Source organism: Toxorhynchites rutilus, chromosome 3, assembly GCF_029784135.1.
Source record: "Toxorhynchites rutilus septentrionalis strain SRP chromosome 3, ASM2978413v1, whole genome shotgun sequence".
Classification (NCBI taxonomy): domain Eukaryota; kingdom Metazoa; phylum Arthropoda; class Insecta; order Diptera; family Culicidae; genus Toxorhynchites; species Toxorhynchites rutilus.
In genome coordinates this window covers 321,487,383-321,503,312 of record NC_073746.1, presented here as the reverse complement: position 1 = coordinate 321,503,312, position 15,930 = coordinate 321,487,383, and the positions used below count along the sequence as shown (strand labels likewise).

General features: G+C 44.1%; 1 protein-coding gene across 1 annotated transcript; it reads left to right on the top strand.

The window, feature by feature from the left end:
- The first annotated feature begins 1,020 nt into the window (after positions 1-1,020).
- On the top strand, positions 1,021-2,406 carry LOC129774505 (tigger transposable element-derived protein 1-like). The gene is made up of 3 exons (XM_055778252.1): positions 1,021-1,822; positions 1,881-2,177; positions 2,240-2,406. The coding sequence occupies exons 1-3, from the start codon at positions 1,021-1,023 to the stop codon at positions 2,404-2,406; spliced, it is 1,266 nt and encodes a 421-aa protein (XP_055634227.1).
- Positions 2,407-15,930: the final 13,524 nt, after the last annotated feature.

Genomic DNA, 15,930 nt, shown 5'->3' with positions numbered 1-15,930 from the left:
CAACGAAGTTTCATCCGACCCCACATAACGGCTGGGGGAAGAAAGATTCATGTACATGTATTCAAGTCCGCTCGTCGAGAGCCACACACAATGAAATTCGTGCATAGCATCAATCCCATTTAGGAATGAAATAAGCGCGCGGGACGTTTCCTTTTCATTCAACCTCCGAGGAACTAAAAACAACCGAACCCGAAATAACTTTACACACACGAGCCACACACGAACCACATTACGCACACACGAACCACATAGAGCAAAAAAGGATGAAAAAAACAACAACAGCAACATCAACGCAGTCACGTCATCCTACTGCGCATCAGCCTATCGATGGGGTACCGAGGTACAGCAGCGTAACGAAGTGAAAGTGCAAGCAAATCATTGTAAAGGATAAATATAGAGAACATTTAAGCCCTACAAATTATTAGTTTATTTTTAGTAAGTGTGTAGTTGACCAAAATCATTGTTGTCGGCGGGTTTTCCTCAAATCGCCCAAACACGTTGGAGGAATTTAGTGGAGATAGATGAATAGCTGTACATGTAATTATGCAAATATGCAATATTTTACCAAATTGTAAAGTTCAAATTTCAGCTTTGCTACGAATTCATAGAATAAATTGTATTGCTATCCGGAACGGTGTGGACCTGGTTGTTTCAATAACACAAACATTTAGGTAAGTACTTGTATTCCCTCGTTTACGCATTTGCAGTCCAAAATGGCTTTTTTCTTTATGCAGTCCGAAATGGCATCTCCGCAGCAAACGAACAAAAAACAGCGAAAGTCCATCACGTTGGAAACAAAACTGGACGTACTGAAATGTTTGTCAGGTGGACAATCTATTGCCGCTGTCAGCAGAACGTTCCAGTTGAGCGAATCGACAGTACGTACTATAAAAAAAAAGCGAGGAGACTATCAAGAGAGCTGTGGTGGGCAGTGCAGATTGCACCGCCAAGCGTTCTTCGTACATTCTAGACCCAAAAATGAACCAAATGAAAAAAGCGTTGCTCATATATATAGAAGACATGTCGCAGAAGCGTTGTCCCTTGGACCAAGGAACCATTATGGCTAAAGCTTTGCGGCTTTATGGGAAGTTTCAGGAAGAAGAGCCGTCGAGCTTCTCTGAAAAGAAACTTGAGTTTTCCGCTAGCAAAGGTTGGTTCTACAGGTTCATTCGGAAGCACTCGATAAGGAATGTGCAGATTAAAGGCGAAAGCGCTTCAGCAGACTTGAAGGCAGCCAAATCATATCCAGCCGAGTTTAAACAGTTAATCGAAGATGGTAAGTACCACCCCGATCAGGTGTTTAATGCGGATGAGACTGGAGTGTTTTGGAAAAAAATGCCGAGTAGGACCTATGTGGCAAAGGCGGAAAAGTCGGCATCTGGCTTCAAGGTTGCTAAAGACCGGATTACATTGCTTTTTTGTAGCAATGCCTCAGGAGATCGAATGCTGAAACCACTGCTTTTGCATAAATCTTTACGTCCAAGATCCATGAAGTGTTTAAACTTCAATGATCTACCAGTACATTGGATGTCGAATGCAAAAGCCTGGGTAACGCAGGAGATTTTCAGGAGATGGCTAGAAGAATGCTTTGTGCCTGAAGGCAAACCTTATCTTGCTAAAAAAGGACTGGAGTTTCGAGTGCTTCTCGTAATTGACAACGCTCCTGGGCATCTGCGCGTCGAGCACCCGAATGTGCAAATTGTATTCCTTCCCCCGAATACAACATCTTTAATCCAGCCGCTCGATCAGGGCATTATCGCCACGTTCAAGAGGCATTATATTAAAACTACCTTCCGCTACATCTTGAATGAAATCGATACAGGCAATGCATCGACCATAATAGAAGCATGGAAGTATTTTTACAATGCGTGAATGCGTAGAATCCATTGAAGTTGCAGTGAAACTGTTGAAGAGGTCAACGTTAAATGCCTGCTGGAAGCCATTGTGGCCTGACTGTGTACATTCATCGATGCCAGCAAGTAACGAAGAGGGCGAAATACTTCTTCTAGCCCATGCTGTTGGCGGTGAAGGATTCGATGATTTTTCCACCGCAGATATTGCGAAAATGTTAAGGGAACCACTTTTCGAGGATGAAGATTTACTGGATTATGTGAATAATTCAGCAAATATTGATCATGACGAGGAAACGGAATTCACCGAGAGCAAGATTAAGGAAGGTTTGCAACTTGGTGAAACGCTTGCTGATTTTTTGTGACAAACGATCCTTGTATCGAGCGAGCCATCTCCTTCCGTAACGATCTAAGGCACTGTTTACTACGATACACCGAGCTGGTAAAATACGAGAAGAAAACTACCGAAAATGCACAGCTAAACGGCGAGGAACCACAACCTGTCGATAGCCCGTTGAAACGCCGACGATGTGGTGCTATCTACGATAGCGATTAAGCATTGTACGATACATTCTATCAGTTTTTGGTTGAATTTGTGTTCTATTAATTTAAAAAACAAAGATATTAAACATTTGGATTTTTTTGAATTAATTTGTTATGTTATTTTTAATCTGAGCAATATCACATCTCTCCCTCAGGCGCACCTTTTTGAGCATTTAAACCATAAAATTTACCTTAGGCTGGGCAACTACTTTGTCACACTCCACCTCGCTTCGTCATACCCCCTAAAATCGCTCATCTAATGAGTTACAATAAATGTTTACTCGAATTCGGATTTTCCAATTAACGCGGTTTTTTTTCTCGGATTTTCCTATTTTTGCGCGTAAACCTGAGCAACATCACTTCTCTCTCTCAGTTCATGTCTCTCCCTTTCAAGCTCCCTCAGAGCGTATGCCGTACCTCATCACGATTCTCAAGAGGATTTTTATGTGACCTTTTTTTCTTTACGGGGAGTTTCCAATTAACGCGGATTTTCCAATTAACACGGTTTTTTTTACGCGGATTTTCGAATTAACGCGGTTTTTTTACGCGGATTTTCCAATTAACGCGGTTTTTTTACGAGGTACGTATCCCCCGCGTAAAAAAAACCTGGGTATAATTCAATAATGATCAATCAACTGTCTCCGTTGTCTGGTCTAACTGGATAATGGAAGAACAGAAGAAAACTCTTACGCCTAAATGGCTACTGTGCAAATGTGTACCATATGCAATGGTATAGAAGGGAATACTCTAACGCCGAAAAATGGCAACTGTGTAATGTGCTAATTATACATATGATAAACATGTGACATGTATACGATTAAAATTCGGCTCTGTTACAGCTAATGTCACATGTCATTTACTCATCCGAATTTAAGGTCATTTTTCCCAGTGTCTGGCTCTCCGCTTCTTGCTGCCGCCCGAGGAGCATTCTTGTGATTGGCCTCGTTCAATGTTGCTCTCGACATTCACTTGTTTGCCAAAACCGGAAGGGCCGTCCTCCGAGTCACTATCTCCAGCATCCACATCGTTGTCTGCACCGCTTGGGGGCACGATGACAAAGTCAATTTTATTTGTTGACACTAGATTTTCGAAAGCGTCTTCGTCCAAATCAATCAGATAATTGTACAGATCCTCTGGATTATCGGGAAGCTGATATATCCTATTGAGAAAAAGTATACCGTAGTTGCACAGCGTATGAAATTTCGGTACTTTCGTATTAGCGTCACCTTAGCCGAAATACAATAGATAGCAGCGGCGTCTCGTCCATATGTGCACCTCGTGCACTGCACAACTTAATATTTAAAAAGCGGAAGGCTCCTACTATGCTATGACCTCAGAAAAGAAACGTATGGAAAGTATGAAAGACAAACGGCTCTCCCAGTCCACCCACTGTGCAGAATTACGTATATTGATTTCTATTTTGTACCATTTATTCTATGCTCTCCCCAGTCAGTGCACATCGATTAGTGCACAAAAATTACGTATATCTACACACTGATTGATAAAATTGTGTTGAAGCTTCGGGTAACTAAACTGCCAATGTGTTAGCAACGATTTCGTGCAGTGGACTCTGTGCACAAGAGAAGAGAACGGCGAACAGATCTCCTCATCGTAAGTCTATCTTATTTCTCTCCCGAATTTGGCCATCCATGCACACTCCTGATTCGCAATTGGCGCGCTTTGCGTAAGTTACTTCGATATAGCAGCTCTCTGAAAGCTCACTTGGTGCCGATTATTTATCACATCATCGACATCAAGGCGCCTAGAAGTATATCCTAAGGTGGGCCAACTTGCTAAAACGACTCTTCAGCCATCTTGGAAGTCTACTGTGTTTTGTTTGTAAACAATACACAATACACTAGTGGCGAAGCTCGCTCGTGATCAGTCTGTCTCTTTCACGCTACAAGCAAATAATTCCCCTTCTGCTTTCTTCCGTGCTGTTTTCATATACCGCTCCCCTAACCAACTTAGTGACGGAACGGCCTCACCTAGTACCATAGACCCGTCTTGGGTAGCACCAGCACGTTTCATCCGCATTTTGTTCTCTCGTGTCTCTATGAAGAAAAGAAATACATATGTTAATAATATTAAATATGTATATATGTAATGAAACGTAACATCAAAAAAATGCTTACCTCCGAATCGCTTCATCTCCAAAATAGAAATGGCGATTTGCAAAGTGCGCACATCACAGATGTTAGGTATGACAAAAAAACAAAGTTACTAATGGTATGAAGTAAAATCTACGAATCTCTGGTAGGAACGTTCATTGCGTCTGACATCGCTTTTACGTAATTTTGGTAATATTTACAAAACATTTGTATAATTTACCAATGTTTTGGCTACTAAAGATTTGGTAGCTGCTTTTACTAAACTATTTCTCCAGTGTATTGAATGCGATCCACACAGCCAAGCAATATTGTGTACCTTTTTATCCACATGGTATCGCTTGAACTGTTTCACAAGGCCCTAGGGCATCCATATACTAAAGCCGGCGCCACACGATGCTACGAACACCCCCGAATATTGGATGCTCGATGGTTCGACGCATCGTGTAGTCGATGGACGAGCTACGAGCTTTCAATGTCGAGCGTCGAATATTCGCGTTGGAAGGTAATCCGTTCGTTGTGGATTACCTTCCAACGCGAGTGGCACGAGTCTAGAGATGGGCAAACCGTTCATGAACTGTTCAAAAGAACTAGTTCACCAAAAAGAGTGAACGAACGGTCGTTCTTTTTAACTGGGCAACAGTTCACATGAACTGCTTACCCAGTTCAGAACGAACTGTGTACGAAGACCGCTGGCTGAACTGTGTATACAGTTCAGTTCAGAACGAACTGAACGGTGAACGATGAACTGTGTATGCAGTTCAGAACGAACTGTTTACGATGACCGCTGGCGGAACTGTGTATACTAGAGATGTGCCATCCGCTCATGAGCTGTTCCGAAGAATCGACTCTTTGAAGTGAGTTGACGCGGAACAGCTCGCAAAAAAAATCAAACAGCTCTTCAGCTCACTTTGATGAGGATGAAGGAGAGAAAAGAGCTGTAGAATTGAAGAGAGTGTGTGAGCTGTAAGATTCAAATGAACTGACCGTCTCTCGCTCTTCGTGTTAAGACATCAGTTTAGTTTCATTTGTCCCTCGTCTTTTCAACTGTTATATTCGCGTTGACGGCATTGAGCTTTGTTTACCAGTTTAGGGGGCGCCAAAAATAATAATTGGCTCTCAGGCAGAATGAACACGTTTTTAAAATTCAAATTATTAATGAAAATTAACTTCTGTGTATCAAACGAGTATTCTATTTCAATGAAAAACACTTTGTTTGCAGGCGGTGCAAAAATCTCATAAGATTTTTTTTTTTTGAAGAAAACTTTCTATTGTAATGTAAAGCCTCAGTAAAAATGTCGGAAATGTTGTACTCGCCGAGTCTGTTGTAAATAATAGTCTGGAATACGTGTTTCAAGTAATTAATAATATGGTGTGAAAAATTTCATTTGAATTTTAACATTTTCAAACTGGCTTCGTGGCTATCGAGTTTGGGACCCAAATTGAAAGTCGGCACTGACAACTGAGCTGAAGAGCTGTTCATAAAGAACAGCTCATTTAGATGAGCTGATATGATCAGAGCTGTTCATCATGATGAGCTGATTTGCACACCTCTAGTGTATACAGTTCAGAACGAACTGTGTATGGTGATCGGTGTATAAGAGCAAGGCGAGCGAACGAGTTATGCACGAATGCTGCTGCAAGGTAAATAGTCCTCAAATTAACGAATAGAAACAAACGAAAGCCCCATGAAATAACAAAAATAAGATGTCGGTATTGTCGTTTTCATAATAAAACGCAATATTTCAGGACACGATGATTCTTAAACTGGATTGTTCGATTTTTTATCAAATAAAGTTTTAATTTCATATTTTTAAATTGAGGGTAAATATTTCAGTAAGATATGCAATCACAAAAAAAAACAGTTGAAAGCGAAACGATTCAAACAGTATTTTTCAACAGTAAATAAAAATTTGTGTCGCTGATATGAAATGTTTTTAGGCAGACTTATCTCACTTCTTAACTAGGCGAACCTAGCCAGAATTTTCACCTGCCCCCGGGCTTCTGAATGCCAAAGGGGGACTAGGCTCTGCGGAATGCACGTATCTGCATGCTCGTGCTGTTTTAGTCCTGACCGAGGAATTGTCGGACAATCGCGCAGGTGCTAAGGATGACCGACTTTTGGATGCCGGCCAATTCCTTCTCGATGTTCAACACCTTTAGCGCTTCCAGAAGTGTCTTCGGGATAATACCAGTTCCAGAGAGAACGACTGGAACAATTCTTGGGACCTCCCTTAGCCCCCACAGTTCCTTGAGCTCCACGGCCAATGGTCGGTACTTGCAGATTTTGCGACCGTGGGTATCCTCCAGATTCTGGTTCAGTGGAATAGCGACATCGATGATGGTGACTTTGCGGTCGCTCTTGTCGTAAACCATTATATCTGGGCGGTTGTGGTGGATCGAGAGGTCGGTCAGAACAGTGCGATCCCAGTACAGCTTGAAACGGTCATTTTCCAGGACAGGTGCAGGCAGGTACCGGTAGTTTGGTACGTTGTCTTCCAGTAGAGCACATTGGAGCGCCAGTTGTCGATGAACAATACGGGCCACGTTGTTGTGGCGCTCGGTGTAGGCTGCGTTGGCCAAAACGGGACAGCCTCCCATAATGTGCTCTATGTTTTCACCTGGTTGATGGCACATCCGGCAAATGTCATCAACGTCTTGATGCCAGACGTACCGCCTGCAGTTTCTCGTCGGCATTATCCTGTCCTGGATGGCTATCATGTCGGCTTCTACTACTGAAGAGAGTTCACCACGCGTTAGCCACAGATTAGATGCGGCCTTGTCGACGTGTGGCCGGTCCAGTTGATGGGGGTGGGCACCATGCACTGCCTTCTGCTTCCAAGCTGCAATCTTCTCCTCCACTGTCTGCAGATTGCAGTTGAGTTGGTACTCCGCTTGCGCCAAGTGCAGAGCGCTGTATCCTCTGTCGGCGGCGCAGACAGCCCGGTATAGCGCGTTTTGGTTGGCGCGTTCTGCGAAGTACTCGCGCAGTTGTCGTACCTGGGCAACACACAGTGCAGAAATGTCGACGATTCCAAGTCCCCCTTCTTTGCGTGGTAGTGAAACTCTCTCCAGTGCCGATTGAGGATGGTGCATTCCGGCCTCTTTAAATGCTTTCCTCATCCTTCTCTCAAGGTCCTCTAGGTCAGTTTTGCTCCATTAGACCACACCAAAACTGAAGGTGAGCAGGGGAACCGCGAATGTGTTGATCGCGCGTACCTTGTTCCCCGCGTTGAGGAAAGTCCTCAGGACACAGTTCACTCGACTCAAGAACTTGTCTCGCAGCTCCGTCTTGATGTCGGAGTGGCGAATCCCGGTGAGCTGTCGGAATCCAAGATATTTATAGGATTCGCCACGAACCATGTCTCTTATAAACTCGCCGTCATAGACCTCGTAACCTCCGGATTCAGTAAGCTGCCCTTTCAGCAGATGGACACAGCGGCACTTGTCGAGGCCGAACTCCATGCAGATGTCCCTGCTTATGTCTTCGACAACCCGGATAGCTACACCTAGACGCTGACGTGAATCAGCGTAGACCTTGAGATCGTCCATGTAAAAGGTATGGGTCACTTCTTCGTGGGCGCCGTCGCCATACCTTATTTTATAGCCATGACCGTTTCTATTGAGCGTCCTACTGAGGGGGTTCAGTGCCAGACAAAACCAAAGCGGGCTGAAAGAGTCGCCTTGGAATATCCCCCTCTTTATCTGCAGCGTTCTAGACTGCAACACATTTTCCCCATCACTAAGGTGCAGAGACGTGCTCCACTGCCTCATCGCATGCTGCAGGAACCTAACGACGACGGGATCAATTTTGTAGAGCTCCAATACCCGGACGAGAAACGAGTGAGGTATGGAGTCATAAGCCTTCCTGTAATCGATATAGGCCATGCTTAGGTTCCGCTGATTATAAACCGCCTGGCCGACTATGGTTGCGTCGATGATGGCCTGGTCTTTGCAGCCATGCGTATTTTTTCTGCATGCTTTCTGCTCTTCTGCGATGATATGGTGTTGTTCGCAGTGGGCAGAAACTTTGGCGGTTATGATGCTGCTTAATATCTTGTACAGACTCGATAGGCACGTTATCGGCCTGTACTTTGATGGGTTCAATGTGTTGCTGTCTTTCGGGAGGAGGAATGTGACGCCACGGGTGGCGAATTCAGGGAGGTTGTGTGGGTCACGTAGCACCTTGTTGAAGCACTCAGCTATCTTTTGATGTGCGACGGTCAGCTTCTTGTGCCAGAAGTTCTGAACACCATCGGGGCCCGGTGCTGCCCAGTTCCTCAGGTACCGCGAGGCTTCGCGGACATCGTTCTCTTCGACGATGATAGCTGGCATCTCTCCAATTTCACCACAACTCTCCTCCTCCCGTCTTAACCACATTTGCCCGTCGCGATGTTGTACTGGGGTCTCCCAAATACCAGCCCAGAAGTTCGTCACATCGCTAATATCTGGCAAACCTTCGCGGTAGTCGGGCTTCTCGTCGCTAATGTGGTCGTAGAACGCTTTCTCGTTATCTCTGAACATCCGATTTTGTTCCTGGCGCTTTGCAGAGTCAGAGTAACGTTTCAGCCGTTTAGTTAGGACGCTCAATTGCTGTACCAGTGTGTCGAGTTTTTCCGTCAGCTGGTGAGCTCCCAGCTGGCGAAGTTCAGTAGGCCGCACGATCACAGCAACTTGGCGACATAATTTCGCCGATCTGCTGCCTCTTTTGTACGCCATCAGTCTTCCAATTGCGGCGCGCTTGTTTAGGATCCGTTGCTCCAATCTCCTTCGCCATGGAGGCTCACGCCTTTCACGGAGATGTTGGAGCAGTCCGCCTCTTGGCCTAATCGGTATCCTAAACTTTTGGCGGTCGCCACAGCAGCACAGTAAACTTTCAGTTGCAGCTCCTCCATGTTCTCAGCATCAACCAAGTGCAGCGGAAGAACGTGCTCGTTCATGAGCTTTACTGCACTTGTCAGCCTGCGGGAATACTGCAACTTCGGGATCCTGGGGCGCGACAATGGGTCTGTGTCGCGGAACTGTGAGATCGCCTCGTCGTAGTGGAAGACCAGATCGCGTAGTAGTTGTTGATCTGGCTGTGGGTCTTCCGGCTCAGGGGGTTGTAGTACTGTGGCCTCCACTGGTGCTGATTCGCGTGCCCCACTCGCGAATGAATTGCTCAGCCGTACTGAACTTCGTCTCGACACATCGCTTGCTCTGTTGTTCCTGGAGCTTATTTCTCTCTGCACCTGCTGCTTGATCTCGTCGATTTGCGTTTGGGAGAGCATGTTGTTGCGTACTATCGCTCTACGCCTCGCGTTCATCGCGTTCTGATCAAGCCTCCCGACGAACTCTGGATACGCTTCCTCGAACATTGTTAGTATTCGAGGGCGACCGCTCATGTCCGTCTCCAAAGCAGTGCAGATGTAATAGGCGCGGATCACGAATTCATTCATTTCGTGTGTCCACATGATCCGGCGCCTAGTGGTACCCACAAGTGTGGACGACTGTCGTCTGGCAGTTGCAACACGTCTCGTAGGCGCAGCGTTTCTTGGGTGATGTCGATGGCTGCTGTTTCCGTGTGGCGGTAGCTCTTCGGGTTGAACCCGGCTGGTGGCCCGCTCTTGCACATCGCCCTCCAGCCGCTGGCCGCTCGCTCTTACGCCCGTTCCAGGACCAGCTCCAGTTCGGGGACCCTCATCGGGTGATCGCATTCTAATTACTCTTCGTGAACGTAGCTCCATTTTCTGGGTGTATCTCCTTTGCCCGGGAGACAGCGGGTTGGCAAGGCCTCCATGACCCGGGAGGCCTTCCCCGGGAGAGATATAGCGCTCTGACTCGCTCGCACCCCCTCACTTAGCCACTTTCGACACCCGTTCTCGGAGCCAAGACCAGGTGTGTGTTTCCAGTTCACGCCCGATCTAAAAATGTCGTCATATGATCTTCGTGGAGGCGTGAGATAGGAACATTTGAGACCAACAGGCAGGCTCCTACCCTATGTTGATCCCCATTTGAGAACCAGGCCGGCTCAGTTACTTAAGTTTAAAGGAGCCGAATTCTTAAATATAATTTTAAAACTATATATATAAAACTTTTTCTTAGATCTATTAGTAAGGTGGAAAACCGATTACTCGCGGTGTACTCGAGTTTAGGAGGGTGACATATTTTTAGGAGAAGGATGGGATATAAGGAAATTGTAACAATGTTGATGAACACTCATTTCTTAAATCTATTCGTATATCTATAGTGTATTTACATTTCAACTTATTCTACTATTTATAGCAAGGGGACGAATTACCCGCAAAGGAAGGAAAGGAGGGTATAAGGATGTAGGGACAATCACACACGAAGATCTATAGCTTTAAGGAAAACATATATATGGGACATGTAATCAAGGTCTAACCGAGCCAACACATCTCTCACCGGCACATTGGGCTGCCTTCCTCTAGCCCGAAGGGAGTTTTCTAAATTCGATCTGGCAACAAGATACACCTCACACGCCCAAACAACGTGTTCGATGTCGTGGTAACCTCGGCCACAAATGCAGAGATTGCTACCGGCCAGATTGAAACGAAAGAGTAACGCGTCTAACGAACAGTGATTGGACATGAGTCGGGAGAAGGTGCGAATAAAGTCCCGACTCAAGTCTAGACTTTTGAACCACGGTTTGAGACTAACCTTAGGGATAATCGAGTGAAACCACCGGTCCAATTCATCTTCATTCCACTTGCGTTGCCAGTTAGCGATGGTATTTTTGCGGACTAAAGAATAAAATTCATTGAAGGCGATTTGACGCTGATAAATATCGCCTTCAATTGCACCTACCTTTGCTAATGAGTCAGCCCTCTCATTACCCGGAATGGAGCAATGTGAAGGGACCCAGATAAAGGTAATGACATAACAGCGTCTGGATAAAGCACTCAAAATTTCTCGTATTCTCTCAAGGAAGTACGGCGAGTGCTTTTCCGGCCTCACTGAATGGATAGCTTCGACAGAGCTAAGACTATCCGTTACAATGTAATAGTGTTCAACAGGTCGTGAGGCGACGCTGTCCAGCGCCCAATGAATTGCTGCCAATTCAGCAATATACACTGAGCAAGGATTCTGAAGACTGTGTGAGGTGCTAAAAAATTCGTTGAACACTCCAAATCCTGTGGACTCGTTTATAGTGGACCCATCAGTAAAGTACATATTATCACAATTGATACCCCCATACTTTTCATCGAAGATCGTTGGAGCGATCCTCGATCGTTGGTGATCTGAATATTCATGAATATCTTGCTTCATGGACAGATCAAAATGCACAGAGGAATTGATGTAGTCAAGGAAACAAACACGGTTGGGAATATACGAAGAAGGATCAACCTGCATGGAGATGAATTCATGATATGAACTCATGAATCCGGAGTGAAAATTTAGCTCGATCAGCTGCTCAAAATTTCCGATCACCAATGGGTTCATAACCTTACACCGGATGAAGAACCGAAGAGATAATAAATTGAAGCGATCTTTTAGTGGGAGTAGGCCTGCCAAAACCTCGAGACTCATGGTATGCGTTGAGGGCATACATCCCAACGCGATACGGAGACAAAGATACTGAATTCGCTCGAGTTTAATGAGGTGTGTTTTGGCAGCTGATTGAAAACAGAAACTGCCATACTCCATCACTGAGAGAATAGTTGTTCGATACAACATTATAAGATCTTCGGGATGGGCTCCCCACCAGGTGCCGGTAATTGTACGGAGAAAGTTTATTCTTTGCTGGCATTTTTTACTCAGATACCTAATATGGGCCCCCCAAGTACATTTGGAGTCGAACCAGACCCCAAGATACTTGAATGACATAGTATGAGTGATCGGTTTACCCAAAAGTTGAAGCTTTGGTTTTGCTGGTCTATGCTTCCTAGAAAAAACCACCATCTCTGTTTTCTCCGTGGAGAATTCGATCCCTAGCCCAATGGCCCAGGTTGAAAAATTGTTCAAAGTATCTTGTAAGGGTCCTTGCAGGTCGGATTCGTTTGATCCTACGACAGACACCACTCCATCATCTGCAAGTTGTCTTAGGCTGCAATTTTGTGTAAGGCAATTGTCGATGTCGCTTACATAGAAGTTGTACAAAAGGGGGCTTAAACATGAGCCCTGGGGGAGGCCCATGTAAGAGACCCGACTTACTGCCGAATCTCCATGAGAAAAGTTCAAATGTTTCTCACAAAGTAAGTTATATAACATATTATTCAATAGAGGCGGCAGACCCCGAGAGTGTAATTTGTCCGACAAAACCTCTATTGAAACAGAATCAAAGGCCCCCTTTATGTCCAAGAATACTGAAGCCATTTGTTTTTTTTCGGCGTAAGCCATTTGAATTTCTGAAGAAAGCAACGCAAGACAATCATTCGTCCCCTTGCCCCTGCGGAACCCATATTGTGTATCTGAGAGTAGGCCATTCGTTTCAACCCATCGATCAAGGCGAAACAAGATCATTTTCTCCAACAATTTCCGTATACAAGACAGCATTGCTATTGGGCGGTACGAATTGAAGTCGGACGCGGGTTTTCCGGGTTTTTGAATAGCTATAACTCGTACTTGTCTCCAATCATCTGGAACAATATTATGCTCCAGGAACCGATTGAATAAATTCAACAAGCGATGTTTTGCCACATCAGGAAGATTTTTCAGCAAGTTGAACTTAATTCTATCCGATCCCGGAGCAGAATTGTTACTTGAAAGGAGAGCAAGAGAGAATTCTACCATCGAAAACTCGGAATCAAGATCGCACCTATCTTGTGGTATATCTCGAACAATTTTTTGCACAGGAGCGGAATCAGGACAAACCTTCCGTGCAAAATTAAAAATCCATCGATGTGAATATTCTTCGCTTTCATTCGTTGAATAGCGATTTCTCATGTTTCGGGCCACTTTCCATAATTTTTTCATTGACGTTTCTCGTGACAAACCTCCCACGAAATTTCGCCAATAAGCACGTTTTTTCCCTTTGATTAAGTTTTTAAATTGATCTTCAAGGGCTAAATACGTTTGAAAATTTTCAGGGGTTCCACGTTTCCGAAAAGCTTTAAATGCATTCGATTTTTCTACATAAAGCTTGGAACACTGGCTATCCCACCATAGATTGGGAGGCCTTCGGCGAATAGTGGAACCTGGGATGGGTTTCGTTTGAGCGCGAACTGCGCTGTCATAGATCAAACGAGAAAGGAAGTTATACTCCTCCAATGGAGGTAAGCCATCTCTGGAATTGATGGCTAGAGCAATCTCGTCCGCATATTTTTTCCAGTCAATGTGTCTTGTGAGGTCATATGCCATGTTTATAGATTCAGAAGAATTCGACCCAATGGTGATGGAAATTTCGATTGGCAAGTGATCACTACCGTTGGGATCCTGGATTACATTCCACTTGCAATCTAACGATAGTGAATTCGAGCAAAGCGAGAGGTCAAGAGCACTTGGGTTAGCAGGAGGTTTAGGTACACGTGTTGTTTCCCCAGTGTTCAAAACGGTCATATTGAAGCTGTTACAAAGGTCATATATCAACGATGAACGATTGTCGTCGTACTGTTCCCCCCAGGCAGTTCCGTGAGAGTTGAAGTCTCCCAAGATCAATCGTGGCTCAGGAAGGAGTGAGCACATGTCAACAAGTTGCTTGCGGCTAACCGCAGCTCTCGGAGGCCAATACAAGCTGACAATACAGAGGTCTTTGCCTCTAATGTTTGCATGACAAGCAACAGCTTCGATCCCTCCAATAGGTGGAAGGTCAATTCGAAAAAATGAGTGGCACTTATTGATCCCCAATAGCACCCCTCCGTATATGTCATCACGGTCCAAGCGTATAATATTGAAATCGTGGAAAGAGAGATCATCTCGCGAAGAAAGCCAAGTTTCGGACAGAGCAAAAACATCACAATTGGAGTTATGAATTAAAAATTTGAATGTATCCAATTTAGGGATAAGACTACGACAATTCCACTGTAAAACAGTGATATCTCCGACCTCTCTATTTGAATTAGACATCAAGAGAGATAATCATTGCAAGGAGGGGCCATGTTTGCATCAATTGTTGCAAAATTGTCTTTAATACTGGAAGCATTGAGATAACAATGGTTCTGATGGAGTCGGAAACATTAAAACACGTGAAGATTTGATCCACAAGGTCAGACAACTTTATAAATCCCGATTGGGAAGTTGAACTGGACGGAAAAACAGGGACAGTTGGGGTTTTTGATGTCCCCTCGAGTGCTGGGTTGTTCAAAGATGAACTATTCCCACGGAAGCCAGGAGGAACCTGATTTTGCTTGTCCGCTGCACTCGATTTTTTAGGCAAGCTAACAGGGGGTATCACCGGGGGGATGAAATGTTTTTATATTATATCATATTGTGCTTGATAATTTCGAGAAAGTCTTTCGCGTTTTGGTACAGTTTTGCTATAACAGTTATTGCAAAACATTGTAGAAAAGCAGCGCAACGCTAGTTTGTGCTGAAAATAATAAATCACGGCTCAAACTAGATCAAAATTTCAAAATCATAGTTTGATTTTCTATTTTGCTAATATATTTTTAACAAAATTCGGACACAGAGTTATTGCTAACAAACAGCATTTTATGAATGAAAAGAACAGTCCTACATAACATTTCACACTATTTTATACATGATTTGGCATATCCCTCTAATGTACGAAACAGTGAGTGAACTGCTCAAAAGAACTAGTTCAAAGATTTTTTGTCATTCGTTGATTCGACACTCGATGACATTCGATACACCGCTACACGATTCGTCCGAATCTATCTTTGACAGATAGGTTTGTTTACAAGTTTTAGATGAAGGAACTATGAACTTGGTTCACAAAATTCAAAATATTCGGCAAAATATTGCAGTTTAATAATGTTGATTTCAAGAATTTTTAATTTACAGCCCAATATCAGTACAACTGCTACGGCAGCAATTTCTATACTCGCATCGTCATCCAGTTTCCTAACATTTTTGATGGTAAGTAAAAACAATAAACATTCGATCCAAATACTCGCCGATTGTTTGGACCGATTGCATTGAATCGAACATTCACTTCACCGTGTAGCAGCACATTCGTCACAACATTTGTCGATTAATCGAGTCAAATGTTTGAGTCCAACATTCGAGTGAAACGTTGGACGAATCGTGTAGCGCCCGCATAATACGAAAGTACCGAAATTTCATACGCTGAAATGTAAACATAGATTTTTTGCGGTTTCATAATTTCATAACTTTTCTTCGGATTTTTTGCTAGATATCTTTTTTATACTCGTCTAGTAGTGTTCTGTCACAGATTTGAGCAATTTAGAATTCTTTAAGAGGTTGTTGACTTGAGGTCAACGATGGCTGGGAATAAGTAATAGTCCGAGTTCTTAATAACGTAGTAACGTGTATTAAAAATTTCCTGGAAGTTTACAATGGGTATAATT